This window comes from Calonectris borealis, chromosome 1, assembly GCF_964195595.1.
Source record: "Calonectris borealis chromosome 1, bCalBor7.hap1.2, whole genome shotgun sequence".
Lineage (NCBI taxonomy): Eukaryota > Metazoa > Chordata > Aves > Procellariiformes > Procellariidae > Calonectris > Calonectris borealis.
Window position 1 is genome coordinate 64,391,092 of NC_134312.1, and position 19,648 is coordinate 64,410,739.

The 19,648-nt window shown below is 47.4% G+C and overlaps 1 protein-coding gene across 3 annotated transcripts in view; it reads right to left on the bottom strand.

Moving 5' to 3' along the window:
• Positions 1–19,648, bottom strand: part of DENND2A (DENN domain containing 2A) — a 60,829-nt gene that overhangs the window by 36,642 nt on the left and 4,539 nt on the right. For 2 of the 3 annotated variants that reach the window (XM_075157959.1, XM_075157981.1), the window contains exon 2: positions 551–649. In XM_075157959.1, coding sequence (XP_075014060.1) covers positions 551–621 — 71 coding nt within the window. In that variant the 5' untranslated portion in view covers positions 622–649. Of the gene's footprint in view, positions 1–550; positions 650–4,044; positions 4,107–19,648 lie in introns of those variants that run through there. The other variant, XM_075157970.1, reaches the window with a different exon arrangement.

The following is a 19,648-nucleotide window of genomic DNA, read 5'->3' on the forward strand; positions in this document are numbered from 1 at the left end:
AGCCAGATACTGTTCTTCCCTAGCCTCACAGATATTTAACTCCTGGCTTCTCAGTGATAACATCATGCTTTGGTTAAGAGCTGGCACGGTGAATACCATGGCCCTTCCCAAGGAGCAGGGCATCGCAGTGCAACTGGTAGTTGGACTGCGCAGTAGAAACCAAGGTTGGACACTGGTAAAAACCTGCAATGGGTGGGCACAGTAGGGCTTGCCTGAGGAGTCTGCGGAGTTTCCAGCCTCGAAGATTTCAAGTACAGGCGGGGCACACATTGACAGGGATGTCATCAGCACAAACAGTCTTGCATCGAGGCAGATCTCTTCTAGCATTGTGAGTCTAGGACATTATGAGTCTGACTGGATGCTAAAATGCATAGCGTCACAGTTCTGAGATGGCAATGAGACCACCTGAGACATACAGGGGTGTGTTTTAATGTGTGAGGCCAGGGACAGTGCAGAGCAGAGAGAACATCTCCTTCCTTTGGTTTTCTTTCTGTTGGGGATAATAAACACAAGCAAAGCACCCCGGCACTGAAACATGGAAAGCTCTCACCTCTCAACAGACTTGCAGACACTGCTTTCAGACTTGCTGCTCACATCGGCCGCCTTGCTAGCTGTCATCATGTCAGCACACAGCAGGGCAGCAGGTCACCTACAGACAGACACAAGGAAGAGGCGTTGCTCTGTGCTCAGGATCCTTCTCTATTCCTTCTACACACACACACACACACACACGTTTCTGCTTGAAAACCAGGAGAAGAGCAGGAGCAAGACACGACAGCTCTCTGAAGACACCCTCTGTTTCCTCCTCTGCGAAATGGGAAGAGGGATGATAGCATTATCCCTCAGAAGCCCAGGGAGGAGTCGACAGCTTTTGAGGGCAAAAATTATCTTTGACTCAGCATCAACTGCCGTACTGTGACTTGAATATGGAGCACATTTTATGAAGGCTTTTATTATTGCCAAAATCTCAGCGGATTTAGATTTTTTTCTTCCTTGCAGAAGACTAAAACAAAAACAATTTTAAACCAACCTGTGTTAAGGCCACATGACCAAAGTGGTCCCTAAGCATGCAACACTGTCACAACATCCCCAGCTTGGGACAGAAATCATTTTAGGCTGAAGGGACACTGCACTGCATCCACTGCTTTCCTTCTCTCTGGTGGGCCATGTTAGGCTGCTACTGATCTGCTTTCAGAGGACTACTCCTCATGGGGGTAAGATAAATCAGTCACAAAAATGAGTCATTCTGTTTGCCTCATGATTTCTAGCATTCATGGAGTGACTGTCCCTCTCTTGAGTACTGCTGCTACTCGGTTAATGCCACAGACTCTGTCCTCTATTTATTGCCCCACAATACTCTTACTCATTAAATAAAAAATAAAAGAATTATTCTGTTACTCTGCAGCACCATCTCTCTTCACTTCTCAGGGTGGTCTGCTTGCTCTGCAGCACTGCAATGACAAGGGGCTCACCATCTCGTAGGCAAGACTTGGAAAATCTGAAGCCTCTCAAATCTGTCCACTTGGCTGGTCTGCCAGATGCTGCCTCGCCGTGCCAAGCATTTGGCAACAAGAAAAAGCTCCTTGGGAAATTTAGTAGGTTCTTATCATTAAAAAAATAGAAACCATCACACCAGAAACAGTAAAGAACAAAAGGATCTCTCGTTTCCACTGTTCAAGTATTTTGGGCAGAGAGAGGAAAAAAGAGGCGGGGGGGAATCAGTCTTGTTTGTTCCCAGTTTTCTCTCCCTCTCTTTATCCCACACTGGCAACGTTCCTGAGGCAAGGAGTGAACTCTGGGTCAACTCAATGTGTACACACTCGGGGCAGCTCATTACTAACCATTTAGCGGACTCTCTTTCCCTAGACAATAAACCCCCTTGGCTCCTCTTCCTCGTTAGTAACTGGAACAAACACCCACTTCACTTCTAGACACAGAGCTGCCTTGCAACACTGTCAAGAAAATCTACCAGCCTGAGGAACAAAATCTATTCATCCATCCGTTAACTGTTATGGATTGAGAATAATGAAAAACTAACGATTGCTCCCGTCCCCAGCCAAGGAATGACTCACCCAGGCAGCCAAAGCAGATTCCTGCAAAGCTGCAACAGGGGCTGCTCGCACTTGGCTTACAACATCCCTAGAGCAGGGATGGTCTCTTCACTCATTCAGTGCCTTGCACAGCAGGGTCAGTGGCCGGAGCTCCTCGGCACTGCCTTTAGCAGTAAGAAGCGTAACAACAACGGGAGCTGGCATACACACAATCCCTGTGGCTCCGCTGCCATACCGAATGTTCGCTTGGGATGAGCTCCTCTGTCTTGATAAGATCACACAATTTCCCCATCAGGAAACTCCATCTCTCAGCCTTTTCCAACAGTTCCCTAACAAACACTGCCTTGAAAATGAACATCTGGGTATGAGCAAACGTGTGCTGGTGCTCAGCACAGTCATGTACCTGACGTACCTCCTGTGGGAGAGGCAAAAAAGAAGATAATACAGAATAAGAGGTGCACTTGTTTCTACATCTGCAGTGGATGGGACAGACCCCATTGCCCTTGGTGAGCAGAAGCGAGGCACAAAGCAGTTGCTGAGTGCTGCAAGAGTCTCTCCACCACCGCTTCAATCATCAGATCAGTGTGACTTGGAGCCAAGGCCAGAGGGACATCTGTCCCCCCCTCAGCCACCACGTGTGGCAGGAGTAACCAAAGCAACACATTCACACTAGGCAGATTAAAGAGCCGGCCAGGAGCTTCCAAAGCAGCAACGCATCAGATGCGGCAACGTGACAACAACCAGGTACCTGCCGACACCGACACACCCACTGACAACACACGCCGCTCAGGGGAGTAAAGTCATCCCTAGGAGATACACAGATTGCTGTGCCTTCACCGTTGAGCAGCAGGGTATACAGGGTGTCCTCAGCATCACCTAGGGGATTATTGTAGTACGTTAGCTGGTCCTGCCCAAAAGAGTAAATATTTATCAAAACACGCTGGAAGACATGAAGAAAAAAAAAGAGTCACGTCTGGAATAAAATAGCAGAAAATAATTTGGTACCTCCCATTAGTCCAACAGTCAGATAATTTGCTTGGGGCCAATCCCAAGCCCAAATGAACTTCAGAAGTGATGGGATCATCTCCTCCATTAATAAGGTCACCAGAAACGACTTGCAGGCCTGACCCACAGGCATTCCCAACACCTGACAAGAGGAAGCTGGGAATGGCAGTGATGGAAAATTGCCTCAGTAGAAAAACAAAAGGTAGATTTTCTCTACCGAGGTTCGGCGCCACAAAGCACCCAGAGTTAAAATGACAGTTCACTGCAAAGGGCAAGGGGAGCTCCTGTTCCTCCTGTCTCCCCACATCTCTGCTACGATCAGCCACACACTACCCTGATTGTGTGCTGGCTCTCTTTGGAGCACCTCTGTGACCTGCTATAGCTCGCTGAGAGTTTTAGACAAAGCTGCTCACGGAAGGGTTCCAACATGCACCCCATCTGGTACAAGGGAGGTGATGAGACTGTGTGGACAGGAGGGAAAGAGGGAGGGAAGTGGGGAGAGAGAGCACGAGTGTGCCTGTAGGGATGGGGAAGGGAGACCTGCCAGAGGCTCCCAAGTGTTATCCAAAATGCTCTGCTTTCCTGCCTCATGTCCAATGTGACCAGGGCCCTACAAACTGCCTAGAAGAACCACACAGGCGACCCGAGAAGGACATACATACATCAAGCTGGTACTTCTTGACCGATTGCTGCTTTCTCTAAAAACCACACAAGAACTTTCTACCGGCAATGGGAGGCACAGCCCCGCGGCAACCCGAGCCCCGGGCCGCCGCTCCTGGCACATACATCCTGGAGCAGCAAGGCCGTAAAAGGGGAGAGAAGATACTGAGCCCCATTTGGAGAGCCTCGCCACTGCAATTTGTTCAGTAATCCCTGCCATTGTTTGGGGGAACAAAGCAGTCATCTGATATCATTTCAAAATTAAACTGGGAAAGGAAGGAGAGGGGAGGAGGCGGGAGGAAAGAGGGAGGGGAGGGAGCTCTCAAACCTGTTGGCTGGACCCTGGGAAGGATGTGAAGTCTCCCAGCAGAAGCCTCTCGGCGTATCTCCCACACGCACCCGGCCTCACGATTCCCAGGGCCATGTGATAGGGGCTTCCTGCTACCAAGTGAAGCGAGACCTACCCCGACCTCCCTCTTCCAAACAGAGTTCCTGCCTGCTTTGTGTTCGCAAAGAGGCGTTTGTTTACTGATCTATCATTGGCATGCAGGAAACAGTCTTGAAATGAGCTGTAATCATCTGTCTCCAGCAATAGCTGTTTGGCTCTCTTCTAATTTAAGTTTTCCTCCCGCCCCCCCCTTCCCCGATGCCCTCTTCCCCACTTCCGATCAAAATGTTGGTTGGAGTACGCACATCTGGTTCAGGGCACTAGATACTACGCGATGTTTCCAAAGCAACCGGTGAATAAAAAAGAGGCGCTGACAGTAGGCACGCTCCCACCCCCAAACGACAGAGAAGTCTTCCAGAGGAATACGAGCTAAACTCCTTCAGGGAGAGGAAGAAACCAGCTTTGCACTTGGTGCAACCACCAGATGATAACAAAAGCCAGAGGAGCACCCAATGCCCTGCAGTCCACATCATCAGAAACATACACAGACAGCGCACAGGTTGCACACATGGAGTCTCGCCTCCGATAAGGTCAGGCAGTGATGGCAGCAAGCTTCCCAGGCCTCCCATCTTTGGTATTTCGTTTGGGGGGAATAAGCCAAGAATACCTCAAAGGGGCTTGTGGTTTGGGGATGGGTATTACCACTGCCGCGTGCTGGAGGCCATGTCTCAAGATTTGCTTCGCTCTGTTTACTCTGCAGCTCGCACAAAAATCAGATCCAAGTCCGTAACTGGATACTAGCCACACTGCTGGTGCATATAAACAATAAGGCTTCACAGCACCAGGAGCGACCCGCAGCTGGTCAAACTCTCCTCCAAGAAGAAAAAAGACATGCTGCGTTTAAAGCCCACGCACTTTCTTCTCCTTGGTGCTCACAGAAATGGTCTCTCCAGTTACTTTCACGAGTAACCCCGAGCAGCCAGGCAAAGCCTGCAAGTAACACCTCTCTGCTCCTGTGCTTTAAAGAACAAAGGACGCAACATACAGACAGCAACAACGAGTCAACAATATATAACATACATATATAAAGAACAGGAAGGATGCCAAGAAGACAAAACACTAACAGGAAAACCATGAGTAAGGGGAAGCCAACAGTTAAAGCCTTCAAGGCTCCCTCCCCCAGCCCTTGCTCTGTTTGGAGCCCGTTTCCCTTTGGGGGAAGAAGCAGGCATGAGGACGCGTACTTGTGCACGAACACACACACAGAGGCCACTGCGTGGGCCCCTGTGCACAGTCCCAGCACCAGGCAGCGTCCCTGGGCCCGGGTACAAGCACGCTGCCTTCCTGAGGTCCCCAGCAGCAGCGTGACCTCAGGGGTTGAACCCCCGCAGAGCGGGGAGGACACCAGCCCAGCAGGGATGTGGCTAGAGCCGAGAAGGGCAACGGGACCCAAGAGCAGGCTCCCTTGGCAAAACAAGATGTTTGCAGTGGGGGAGTCATTGACTCGAGGTGCCCAACGCCAACCCAGCGGCAAGGCAAGGGTTTTCTAAAACTTGAGCTCAGGGTGTTTGACCCAAAGCCCCACAACACGTGCCATGAGCCTTCCCTAGCTGACAGCAGCAACAGTTTCTCCTCAGAGGACTTCTATGAAGTCCACTTCTCCACTTCTTTCCTCTCCCAGTCAGCCCTGCAGATGAGTGTCCTCCAAGGTCTGGGAGGACGGGCCACCTCCGCAGCAGCAGGGCTTCTCAGTGGCATCCAGTGAAAGGACGATTCAGCTTACACACGAGAAAAAACTTTCTTACTGAGAGGGTGACCAAGCACCAGAGAGGTTGTGGAGGCTTTATCCTTGGAGGTACTCAAAACCCAACTGGACAATGTCCTGAGCAAGCTGTTTTACATGACCCCACTCTGAGCAGGGGGCTGGACTTGGCTGTCTCCAGAGGTGCCTTCCCACCTCAGCTATGCTGCCATCCTGTGCTAGGCACAATTAGTTTCAGGCAAGGTGAGCTGTCACCTCTTTGCAGGCACTGATTGTCCTGGCCACGCGAGTCTCCTGCGGGCCATGGAGACTGAAGACACTAACAGCAGGATTGTTCAGTTCATCACACTCATAATGGGATCCTAATTGTAGATAATGAGGCCCAAGTAATTTATTAAAGAAAAAAAAGCAGGATAAACTTACGTAAACATATCCATGAAAGACCAATGACTGGGAAGTGATATGCCCCTACAGTATCTTTTAGAGCCAGATCCCACACAGCCTCCTACCCCCCTTGCCCCACTCCATCCTAACTTTTCCCTTTGATCTATCATATCTTACACCACAGGGCTTACAAGGGGGTCAGGAGAATCCCATGTGTCAAAACAAACTGTATTTTCAAAAACCTCAAGTGGAATCGACGTACCACAACCTCTCGCTTTGTGCATACACCCCGTGTCAGAGGAACAACGCTGCAATGCAAGGAATGCAGAAATTCGCAGTGTCGGCGTTCAGCCTGCGTGCAGCAAAGCTGTGTTGTGTGTTATGATATGTCTTGAATTTTATGATATAATTCGTTCTACTGACCTTCTCCCTCTCTAAGCCCACAGAACAAACTCTGCCCACTTGTATGTCACTAACCTGATTTAAAGTATTACTATCGTTAAAGGGACTGCCCTGCTTCTCCCTCTCCCTGGGTCCCTGCTCCTCCCTTGGCTGCCAGCAACGTGGTCTCATCCCTGTCCTTGGTAAAGGACATGCCTGATCAGATCTAATAGTTACCATTGACTAAGGGTGTGCCTACTTTTTCCTCCCTTCTTGTTCCTGCTTCCTTCATATCAGCTCCAATGCTTGTAAAGCCCTTTCTGAGCTAGCAAGGACTAGCAAGCTAACTAGTTCAACTTGCTAAACCAGCAAAGAAACAAAAGGGGGAAAAAGCAAAAAGTTTTCTGCTCGGATAGGGACATCAGTCACCTGTCACGGAAAACCTGATGAGCACTGAAGCACATGGAAAGGAAGGGATGAAATCATATTGCTGGGACAGATTCACTGAATATTTTGCTTTCTCCTCACTGCTTTCCTTCAAGGACATTTGTTGCTCACCATATAACCATATAAATGGCAAATTGGGTTGCACAGACTGCAGGCAAAACTACAATTTGCTCTTAGTACAGGGACAAGCAAGACTTGATTTTTCAGACTGTTCCAACTGCAAACCCCATCGCCTTCACAAGCAGCTGTGGGGCCAGCCCCATGGCCCCACATCTGGCATCCAGGCCAGGGAACACACAACTGGCTACAGCTGGCAAAACCTGTTGCTTTCAGGGTTTGTCCGACATAGCGGCGAGCTCTGGGAAGGGCAGGTGAGGAGGTTCTTAGCCATTTCTCCTTCATTACCTGCCAAATTAAGCAAGCAACCCCTGCAGGCACCCATTTCACTTGCTACATTACCCCGACTCGCCTCCAGAGCAGGCCCCTTCTGTTGCACTGAAGGAGACGGCAGACGCACCAAACAGACACCTGTGACCGCCCAGCCAAGCCTCACGGCTGCAGTGCACACGCATGGAAGACACAACTGAAACGGCAGGGACAACCGCAAATGTGGTGCTTCTCAGTTCCTGAGTGCTCCGCTTCACACATACAGAAACTGCATTCGGCGAACACAAACGCAATTTCAGCTTTGGGTTGGTTAGTTTGGTTTAAAAGCAAACTGGAAAAAAGCCCAACTGGAGTCCCACAGAGTTACCAGGACAGCCGGATGCTTTGGCTCCACCACAGGGACCTCTGGCACCTGAGTTAGTAGAATAGCTGGTAATAGCAGCAGCTCCTGGAAGAGGGTGGGACAGACGCTCTGCCAGGGATTTTGCACACACTTGCCAAGGGCACAGGGACCTTCAGGAATCATGGGCTCCACTCCAGGCTTCGGAAGGAAGCAGGTTATGGGCAGTACACCATTATTTTTAAGTTTGTCCTCTGTCCCTCTCACCTCAGGACACTAGAACCTTGTTACTACAGTCTTCCTCACCTACTCAATACCAGTCCCTGCTTTCCAGATCTCCCCTCACCCAGACAGCCCAGGTTTAACTCTCTGAGGTCCCTATTCAAGTCCCAGTTTCCTCACCCACTGCTAATCTCACACTCACTATCAGCTGTCCCAGCCCAGCCCTCTCTGCCCCTCCCCATCCTCCCTATCACCACTTCCCTGTATCCCTCTCTTTCCAGACTTGTCCCCTCAAATCATGGCTATAGTCCTTCTCTACCCATAGCTCATCCAAATACCTTCCCTCCATCCTAAGGACTTTCTACGATGGCTCCTAGCTGCCAACTCTTCCTCCCCTTACTTCCCCCTCCCTGCCCAAACTAAGGGCTCTCCTTAAGATCTACCCGGCCCTCAGCCCTGACTTAGCTTTCCTCACCCACCCCTGTCCTACCTCCCTGCTCCAGCAGAAACAGCCTCCCCTCCACACTTCCAGATTCAGGAAGCCTCCACCACTCAATCTACTACCTTAAAAGCTGCTTCCCTACAGCTTCCAGTTCTTTTTTTTTACCTGCCCCCAGGTCTAGTCTCACCAAAACAAAGCCACTGACACCAGATTGGCTTGAGCACCTCCTCTCTGCCCACTCTTACAAGGCAGAACTTGAGGAGCTTGCACATTTCCCCAGGTTTTAGATCCACTACAGCTCTCTCCTGGCTACCAAACATCCTGAACTCCTGGATACAGCTTCTGCATGTCCACAGTGCTCATCTGAGACAACACTTGCCCTGTGCGGATGGTCTGTACCTACACATTGAAGACACTGGACTCCATACGTGCATTTCCACTGTCAATATCCTGAGTGGATCCCACACCTCTCCCTCACTGCACAGCCCCACATGCACAGTGTAGCTATTATTTCTTTAGAAGCAGAATGACTGCATCCTTATGTCCAAATCATTGACCTTGACTAGGACTGAGGATCTTTTCCTTCCTTCCTAGTCCAGGCTTTGCCTCTTCCGTTTCCACCTCTTTTCTGCCACGGTGCCAGCAGGATAATCGATGGCACAGGAGAAACAAACTCCTGGTAGTCTAATCCACTGTTACTGGACAGAGATTTAGAAGGAGGTCCTACTAAACCCCAGAAATGTATTCTGTACTGCTGGTTAGGAGGCCAGCCTTTGGTTCTGACCTGCAGATGGCATGTTTCCATTCACAGGAGACTCCCAGACTGGGGCTTTATTATAGGACCAGTGTTACCACTGGGTTGGCAACAAGGCTCTGCTTGGAAAGAAGCTAACCCTCAGCAATGAGAAGAGGGAAACCAGCAGGACTTGCTGTGGCAATATTGGAGGGGGACCCTGGGTCTCAATTGCATCCTTAGGCCATTCCCGTTCTGTAGTAACGCAGCTGGACCCTTGAGAAACTATCCTCACCTCCCGTCCATTACTTCCCTCCGCCACCCATTTGATGAAGGCTGGCACCAGCGTCACCTGCCTGGCACACGGAGCTGGAAGGACAGCACATTCAGGAACAAGGTAACTACTGAAGATTTTAGCTACTAAAAATAAAAACCTCTGCTGACCATGTGCCAATTGAAATTTTCTCCCCACAGAGCCTTGGAAAAGTTAAGGTAGAGATGACACAGGCATGGCAAAGGACAAATTCCTGATCCAAACAGCATGGAACACTTCTGTTTCAAAGCGTAAGATTGGTCTTAGCAAAAGAAAAGCTTGATGTACTTTCTAACACAGGGGAAACAGCACATTTTTCTCCCCTAGCTTCACTCTTTGAAACAGCTGAAACATTTTGGCTGAAGGTTTTCAAAAGTAATTCAGCCAGAGGCAATGCTCAGCATGGAAAACTGCAGACTGAAACAAAAAAAAATTGACCTGAAGACAGAAATCAAAAACAGGGTCTCACAATGTGAATTGTCTTCTGTTAAAGGTGGGGCTCGCTGCACCCACTATTATTAAGCTTGTCCCACATTTCCCATTGTCTTATTCTCCCTTTGTTCCTCCCTCTAAACACATAACAAACAGAAGAAAAGCTCAACAACTCAAAGGGTATTCGACATCCCTCCAGTTTCCTTCAGGCAACCACACCCTCAGCTGCAAACACAGCATTTCCAGGGTTAGCGGTGGGATGTTACATGACCATGTCAAACAAAACAGCAACGTTCTTTTTCTAATTCACTGTTCACAAGCACAGATTAAGTCCTGCATGTATAGAAGGTAAATACTGTTATTCTTTGTGGTGGCAAGTATGGTTTGTATTACTGCTTAGAGACATGATGAGTCTTCACTCCTGAAGGTAGGTTAACAAATACTAAGAAAAAATTCAGATAGGAAGGAAGAGAAAGATTCAGTATTTCCCAATCTGTCTGATAAAATGAAGTCTAATTACAATGTTTAGTGGATTTACATGTTTCAAGCTAACCCTTCTACAAGGAAGTAATGAACAAAAGATTAAAAAAAAAAATAATTCCAGGTGGAGAAACCAAGACCCTGGGAAGTGAAGGCAGGAGTAGAGGACAGCTCTTCTGTGACAGTTCTTGGCAATACTAGATCATCTCCTTGTGTTTTAGATCTTGCATCAGCACATGTGTGCACACAGTGGGGTTGCTCAGCCCCTTTCAAAGTGGGATAATATTTACTTATGCCTTGCAGCCTAATAAATGAAAATTCAGTTACTTTAAGTCAAGGCTGAAGAAGACATTAGTGGTGAATCGTGTGTTACTGAAGCGAACATGAGCTTGCTGATGACATCAGTGGAGCCGGCATTTCATACCTGTTTTCTTTGGCTTTGAAATTACCCACATACAAGACGACTGTAGTCAATATGGAATAAAACAAAAGAAATATGGACCAGATTTACATGAGCAGATATTTGCCAGCAGAACTGTCTACCAGCCACACGAAGAGGCAGGATTCCTAGCAGATGCAGTGGAACTGGCTTCAGGCCCCAAAAAAGACGAAACTACATCGGCAAATATGCATTTCTACCGGTGTAGCCAATTGGTGTAGACACTTTCCCTCTTTTGATAGGAATGCTGTGTTACAAATATACCAGTCCTACTACAGTAAATCACTTCTAGTGTAAAAAGAATTGGAAAGAATTCAGGGTTATTATTATGCTTATAAGAAACCCAAACATTTGTCAGCATAGGAAACAACCTGCCACTAAAATACAGTGTTCAGCTCATGAACCACACTGGAATTCATTTTCGATGTGGTGAGATAACCTCTGCTATTCTAGCATAAATGGGACCCAAAGAGGTCCCTTCGAGGAGCAACTCTGCAAAGAGTTTCCTGGCAGGAAGACAAATTGCCTCACATTCAGAAAGGAAATGAGAGCATTAAAATGAAGAACCTCAACTTCTTCCAAAATAAGTTATCATCAGGGAAAATGAACGGAGCCTCAGCAAATGTCTCCTTCAGTGGCCTTCACCCTCCAGGATGCTGACTCTTGCCCCTCCTGATGAGGATTTAGCACACAGCTTCCTGAAGCGTCCATCACCACAACCTTGGGGCACCATCTGCAGAGCCTTGGTAGCTGCGTGCTCCAGGAGACCTTCCGGTACCAGCACCGAGTCCATGACCTGCTGCTACAGTCTGTCTCTATTATGCATCACCTGCTGAGCTCAAGCAAAAAGTCACCTGTAGATTGCTTTTTGGTTCTGGAGACCCCACTTCCCCCTGCCTTGCTCAACCTCCTCTTTCTTCCCACCCTCACTCTCCCACATATCTCGGCCATTACAAATGCAGAATCGGCTTATTGCAGATCTTCTTTCTTATGGAAATCTTTCAACCGCAGCGCAGCACACCATCCCCTCATTCAACCTTCCTCAGCAGAGAGCAGGGCCAGGGAGCACGTGAATCACCAAAGATCTACCCATCACGAGGAGGAAACCTGCACAGCTCCAAAGAAGAAAAACCTCTGCAAATAGGGCTTGCATTTATTTATTTTTCCAGCTGCTCTCTGTGGGTGTGTGCGTGCCTGTGTGCGTGTGTTTGTCAGGACAATAGGAAAAAGGACACTGGAGCGGAGCTGCCAGGAAACAGTCGGCCATCTGCCTGCGTGGAGAGCAGTTTTTCCTTTTCTTTTGTACTAAGAGGAATGTAGCTGAGAGCCGCCATCCGCCCGCACTGGGAGGAAATCTGAGAGCCTGTGCTCTGCCAGGGAGAGGAAGCGTGGGGGAGGGAGCGAGCCCGGTCCATGCGGTTAAGCGGTCATTGCACTCACGGCCAATAAAAGTGGGGAAAAAAACCCTAACCGAAAACCCCAAATCCTAGGGAAAATTGCTCTTCCTCCTCCGCCCTTTCACTCTCACGCGTGGTTTGATATTCCCTCCCTCCCTGGGGGCACTGGGAGGGTGATCCTGAGCACAGGAACCGCTGAAGGGGTTCGGCAGAGGAGCGTGTCTGGAGGGCAATGGCCCAGGGAAATACAAGGGTTTCCCCCTGTGCTGACACTGGCACCCCCGAACAAGAAAGCAACACAAACAGAAAATCAACTCACATGACCGTGTTGCTCGTCTGCCCGCGCCCTCTCAGGAACCAGGCATTTAGCAACCCGAGCACAAAACAGCTTGGGGAAGGACCCTTTGCTCTTTGGCTCCCTAACCCACCGCACAAGGGTAGAGCATAAGGAGCAAGTCTACTCCTTATAACCATCCATATATTCTCCCACGCGGGCTTTGGTGGTGCTTCCGACTACAAAGGAAAAGTATGTAGCAGGAGGGGAAAAAAGATCTGATCTTCTCCTGGTACTGTCAGGCAAAAATGCTGGCAAGACACTACGATGGCTTGGTGGCACATTCTTCGGCCACCTTGGTGGCAGAAAAGCCCCAGGGAAATAAAGAAAGAAAGAAAGAAAGAAAGAAAGAAAGAAAAATAGCGAAAGGTAAAATTTTCAGAAGTGACTACGCGACTTTTAAGTTTGAGACCCAGTTTCAAAACCAATTGAGGATAAGATTTTTTTTAAACAAACATTGTAGAAGTGGCTAACATTTTCAAAGAATTGTAAGCACTCATTCCCTTTTCACTGGTTGCAACAGGACACATTGTCTAGGTATTGTTGGGAAAATTGAGAAAACATCTATCTGCATTTTCATGGGCCTACATACCTATACCAGGTGCTAGATCCAGCTCCAAAAGCCGGCAGAACTTGCTAACGTGGGAGATGTCTGAGATAACAGGTCACAGTCCTGAAAAAGGCACTTCCAGAAGAACTGATTAAACCAGACATGGTCTAAAGAGCTTCCTCATGTCTTGGCAGCTCCGCAGACAGACAGACTGACACAGTGACGTTCCACACCTAAGCATGTCCAAGTCAGATCTGGACTGCCACCCACACATCTCAATCCCTTTCAGAAACAAGACTCAGGTTTCCACATTCTGTCATGACTTTTTGAGCATTTTATTTCTCGTAAAACAAAACCATCGGTGTAGCACAGTGTGTGACCTGAAGCCACTCCCTTGGATGCTTCTGTCTTTGCTGGACGAGAAACAATGGGAAAAAGTGGAAACAAGGAAAAGACATGATATAAAGAAAAGTTTTTTTCACCATGAGGATTATACAGCACTGGAACAGCTCTGCAGCCTCCATCACTGGAGGTTTTCGAGACCCAACGGACAAAGCCCCCAGCAACCCTGTCTGAGCTCAAACCTGAAGCTGCTCTTAGCAGGAGACTGGAGTAGAGACCTCTTGCAATCCCTTCCAACCTGGATTATCCTATGATAACCTGTCATTAATTACTGTAAAAGAGAGAATTCACTCTCGATTTCTCTGTGGGGAACAAAACAAAACAACAACAAAAAACCTGCAAATCCCACTCCCTTTCAAAACACTATTACTAGATGCCTTTTCTTCCCCAAGAGATATTTTTTGCGTTTCATCTCCTAAAACTCTCCAACTGACCAGCAAGCAAGCAGTAAAAAAATGGCTGCTAAAACAAGATATACAATTATGCTATCCCTTACACATTTCCACAGTCTTTTGTCCCCAGTGATTCTGCAGTGCCTAACAAACTTCAACAGTTCAGTGCAAGCTATTAGGGAGGCCATGAATCCACCAGTAAGGCTGCCTTGGCAGCTGTAAATTCTCACTGCTGTAACAGAAAAAGAAAGTATTTTCTTCCCAAATTCATTCCACTTTCAGAGAGATCAGGGTACAATTTTTTGAAAAGCTTAAAGTTATTTCATAACTAAATTTAAAAAAACCCAAAGCTGAGAAATACTGAAAGCATCTGCTTGGGAGATTTGGTTTTTTCCTTTGCTGAAACATTACTTCGGGTTTCTTATGGCAGAAAACCTAGAAACTGGCGTTATCAAACAGGCATGTATTGTTCACTACTCTCTTCCAAGGGATGTGCTAACGGCAATACATACTCTAGAGGACTTTAATTTCCAGTGTTTACTTTCTTTCATATACATCAAACTGTTCGATAATGGAGCAGAAGCAGAGCATCCATGTACGATTTCCTCCATCGAGCCCTTATCTCACAACCAAAGCAGAGCTATTCTTACAGAAGCTTCCAACCCGGAGAATGTGCATCCAAGTTTTGTATTCCAGGGTAACCACAAGGGCATACTCCACCCAAGATGTTTGAATGTTGTCCTGGACTGGGCCCCGATACTGTTTATTGTGCACAGGAAAAACTCATTACTACAAAGCAGCCAGCACTGAATGCATTTCACAAGGGCGCATTTTACAGGATCCAGAACAAAATATCAAAGCAGGAGTCTTCTGGAGTCAAACCCTTTGCAGAAGCCCCTGTCCCTGAGCAATTCAATAAACATCATCCCCTTTCATCTTAAACGCTCATAAATATCTCATTTCCAGTCCAGCGTGAGGCAAAATCCTAGCTCTACTCAAGCTATTGGTTTGACTCCAGTGATTTTGGTGCAGCTTGCGTTTCACCCACTCAACTGTCCACATTCACCTCATTTCTGCTCCTCACCAACACAGGTCCACAGAAACCCAGGCAGAGCCCCCTTAGCTCAAGCCCATGAAGTCTTTCCTGAGGGGCCAAGTCTTACAGTTTTCACATGGTGTTAAAGAATACAAAGGTTTCCCACAGGGTGAGGGATGAGGTCTCCCCCAGTAGATGACCAGCACTAGGAGATAGGTGACCTTCCCGGTACAACGCCCTGATGATATGCAAGTTCCTCTGTGAAGTTCCCATCCCCCCACCCCAAAAACATCAGCATTACACACTCAGCTCTAAAGGTCCGGCTCAGGAAAAAGGCTCTCCATAAATGTTTTTCTCCCTGCAGAACATGGTGATTTTAACAAATGCACGTTTTCTCTAGATTAGATACCCTATGAACAGGCCAGTTGGACAGATACTCCTCACCAGAACCACCTTCTTTATGCAAAGATAGAAGCTGCACTGTGTTGCTTCAGTTATCCATGGCTGAACAAAATGGAGCTTTTGATAACAACCAGATTTTCTTTATTGAAAAGATAACGTCTACAGACATTACTGGCAAACTAAACCTAAACTCAATCTTTTAGGGGAAATTCCCCAAACATTTTCTTCAACTAGAAGAGGTGCAAGAGGAGCTTATGTAATGCTATACTTGATTTATTTCTTGGCTGGTAAGAAAAATGTTTGGCATTCAAGTAGGCATTCTTCTTCCCATCTCTTCCACATGTAGTAACTCAAACATTCATATTGGATAGCATTTACTTAATAAAAATCTGTCATTCACTTCTCCTTGTGGGTTCACTGCATTCATATTAAAAAGAAAAATAAGACAGAGGGGAAATTTCGGCACTAGAAATAGGTTAGAAAGAAGTTATTTTTGCTTATATGTCTTCCCAAGCAAAAGGAATATTAGAGATGCATTGTGTTTGTAAATACAGTTATCATATAAACCTAAGAAATCACTTTTCTTTAGACTTTCTTCACACAAATCTGACTTTTGATGACAGGTAAAAATGATGATGAATAAGAAATCAGTCCTACCTCAGGTCATATGTTTGGCAAGACTGACTTTTCAAAGTACTGTACACTGAAATACGAGAGTAAGCAGTTTTTATAGCAAATATGCTCCCAGATACCTCAGATTAACATAATTTTCTATGCAGGAACTAAACTGGAACAGCAGCCAGATCCATCTCAACTAACTCTTGATGTCACATGTGAGCTACTCTTTTAGCCCCATGCAAGCAAACATTGAAACGTTTTATGAAATTTGTGCATTTTAGAGGCAATCCTATTTTTCCTTGAAACACACCCAAAAGTGTCTTTCTCTGACTAGTGGAGGAATTTATGAATTTAACTTGGTTTCCCACTGAATTTGTGTACGCTAAATCATCCTACAAGGAAAATTTCTCTTGTGCAAACAAGAGGATACCGATGGGGCAAGCTTTAGCACAGACTAACTGGCAGTAGCCATCAGTATCCTTCACCAACAGAAGTACAGGATTGTTGTATGTGAGAGGTGACACCATGGCAGAACTTCAACTTGGAGTCACTCATAGTAATCTCGGGGGACAGAGACAGAAATCTGATGCAAAAAACAGTTACCACATGTTGGTTTCCCAGTAGGAAACCTCTCAGTCCTCTCCGAGTTTGACAAAGTTGAAAAATGGCAGCCAGCTAGATCAGGGATTCTTACATCATCTGGAAAAAGCTCAATACCTTACACATCTCTTTTCAGAAACCTTGCAGAATTCAACTACAGATTGCCACACATACAGCCTAGTATGTCAAGGCAGGGAAAAACAGATTCTCAATTACAGCCTGATCCCAGACTCACTGAATTCATGGAAAAGCTCCCATGGACTTCAGTAGACTGTGGAGGATGGCTCAGGGACTGGTTTTGGCCTGATGTTGATTTCTGAAGTGCCACATGTGCTAGAGAAGACACCCTTCTCCATTTTAGTGAGAGGCATTTATTGCACTTTGCTACTATGCCACTCTAAGCTCTGGATAACTCAAGACTCAACTCTTACCTAAAAAGAAACATAAAGCCTATATTCACAGCATGCTTTGCAGCTGAAACACATTGTATTTTTGTATGTGGAAAATATACCCATTTTCGGGGGGGGGCAGGCTTAACGTTTTTAAAGAAAAAGCTCCAATAGTCTGAAAAGTCTCTGGGAGCTCTTTCCTTTTTAATTTAGCAAGGTGATGTTTGGCTGACACTGGCAAGCAAACTCATATTTATGAAGCACCCTCACGGTGCCCAGTGAAATCTGCCATTTCCCTCCATGACAGTCAGGGCTATCTATCACAAGAACATAATCCCCTAGGACAGGAGACCCGAGCCCCTTCACTGCTCTCCTCTGCAAACAGATGTGTGCACGTTCCCCAGCTCTGTAAGTCACAGCCGGCTTTTGCCAAAAAACTTCAGCAGCTGCACATCTGCAGAGGGGAAAAGCTTTCAGCAAAAAATACAGAGGGGGATCTCATCCTCCCCCTGCCTGCAAAGCAAGCTCAGCATTTGTTTCTCTCCAGATGACACCCTGATGGGTTGATTTAATCATTCACATATGCACGCCTATTCACAATGCTAGCAAAATACCAGGGCTGTGACAGCATCTCACCTGAACTCTTCACAGTAACACGGCTTGTCAGCAAGCACTTGGCAAGAAGTCTCGCAGGATATTAAGAGGAAAGCAATGTTCAGGGACATCGCTGATATAAAATGATTCTACAGAATATAACTGGGTGTGTGAGAGACACTTGTGATGAGGAAAACACCTAAGCAGGTGTTTAATTTTAAGCCTATGCTCAGAGCCCACTATATTCAATTAGATTGAAGCTTGCGTTGCATGAAGTGTAGTCCAGACTTCCCTGAGCGGGAATGATGTACTGCACTGGGAGCCAAAGTGCTCTGCTGGGTGGATTTAAGCATGCGCTTAGACCTACATGTCTGCTTAAACGATTTGACAAACTGGGGACACTGTACAGAATATTTAAGCATAGCAGGATCACAGAAACGCTTCACCACTTTGATTCCCAAAGGGAAATTTAATTAAAACACAGAGCATCCAGCCATTTAAAATAATTCTGGTTACAAAGAGCATTAAGTCCTTGCCTCCTGAAACAGTCTCTCTGGTGGACTGCCGGAGTCCCCAATAGTTTCTGGAAACACAACTTACGTGCCTGAACTTGGTCAGGAGCCATCTGCTCTCAGGGATCTGCAGGATCAGGAGTCTCAGTGCCTGGCAGGGTCCCAGTGCCTGGCAGGGTCCCTACCCAGAACTCTTTCGTCCACTTCCAAGTGAGGTGGCACCTTTCCCCACACGAGCTGCCCCTAACCATCATCAGCTCTTGACATTTTAAGTGTCTGGGCCAGATTTTCAAACAAGCTCAGAGCCAAGCTTTTCTAACTGCTTCTCTGAGACCAGATTTTCTGCCAGGCACGGTCTCCTGCACAGATATCTAACCAAGGCTAGACCCTTCCAAGCAAGGTCAGCACCCCGTATGCTGAACTGTTCAGCAAATCTGATTACTTACCATGATGCCTAATGAGGAGCTGGGCATAGGAAAATACAGCTGCCAGCATCTACTTGCAGAACCTATCTTTACACTAGTCTCAATCCAGATCGATAGCTCTCTGCTGCACGTGTGCTAGAAGGAACAAGACCAGTGAAACAAACCTCCATCAGCATCAGCAATACTATTTTACAGAGAAGATGAGACGAGACTTGCCGCAGTTAAAGGATGCCACAGTTGGAAACAGAGTAATGCCCCTCCAAGGGCTCATGCAGCAGCATCTGCCTTATTAGTGGCACAGCACCAGTAGCAACTCACAAATCCCACTTCAGGCATCACAGATAGAGCCAAACAACAGCTAACTTACCCGTCTAGCTTCCTTTCTTTTGCCTTCTACTCTGATCTTCCATCACGCATCTCAAAATGATCCATGTCCCATACCCACACTCCTAGATGAGACCTCGTCAGCACAGCACATGAAGCCAACTGCGTGAAGAACCCTGGGGACGGCCAGGCCCATCTGTTAGAGGCTTTTCTCTCTCTGGGTTGGTGTTTTTATTTTAACTCCCTCTGCTTCTGGGCCCCTCTCCGTCTCTCGCCCCTCCCATCTCCCTCTCTCTGCTCATGAGGACAGAGTTTCCTGGCTCTGGGCCAGCACACGTATGGGCAAAGGCAGTGCTCAGGAAAAGCCATCTTCTGCTCCCTTTCATCGCATAAACGCTGCCGGTTCCCAGCCCAGGAGCACAGGGCTGCGCGAGAGCTTTGGCTGCAGCGCAGGGGGACTGAGGACCTGCGACTTCTGCACAGGCTAAGCACAGCAGCCTGGCCGCCGGGCAACCGCCTCCTCTCTTGGCCCCCTGCTCCCGATGAGCAACCCGAGGCTTTACCCCAACCGCTCACGAGTTGCTCATCAGATGGCAGACACAGACGTGTCTCACATTCAGAAAAGGAGTAACTGCACATACAGATAACAGGTAACGTTCAAGCCAAATTCTCATTCGCACGAGTGATTGAACAAAGAAAACCAAAAGATCCCAAGCAAACTTGGCTGGCCATGTCCCAGTGGTGGAATGGTGACCTCGCCTGAAATGTACAAGAAGGCCTCAGAGATGTACTAACTCCTAGTAAGCT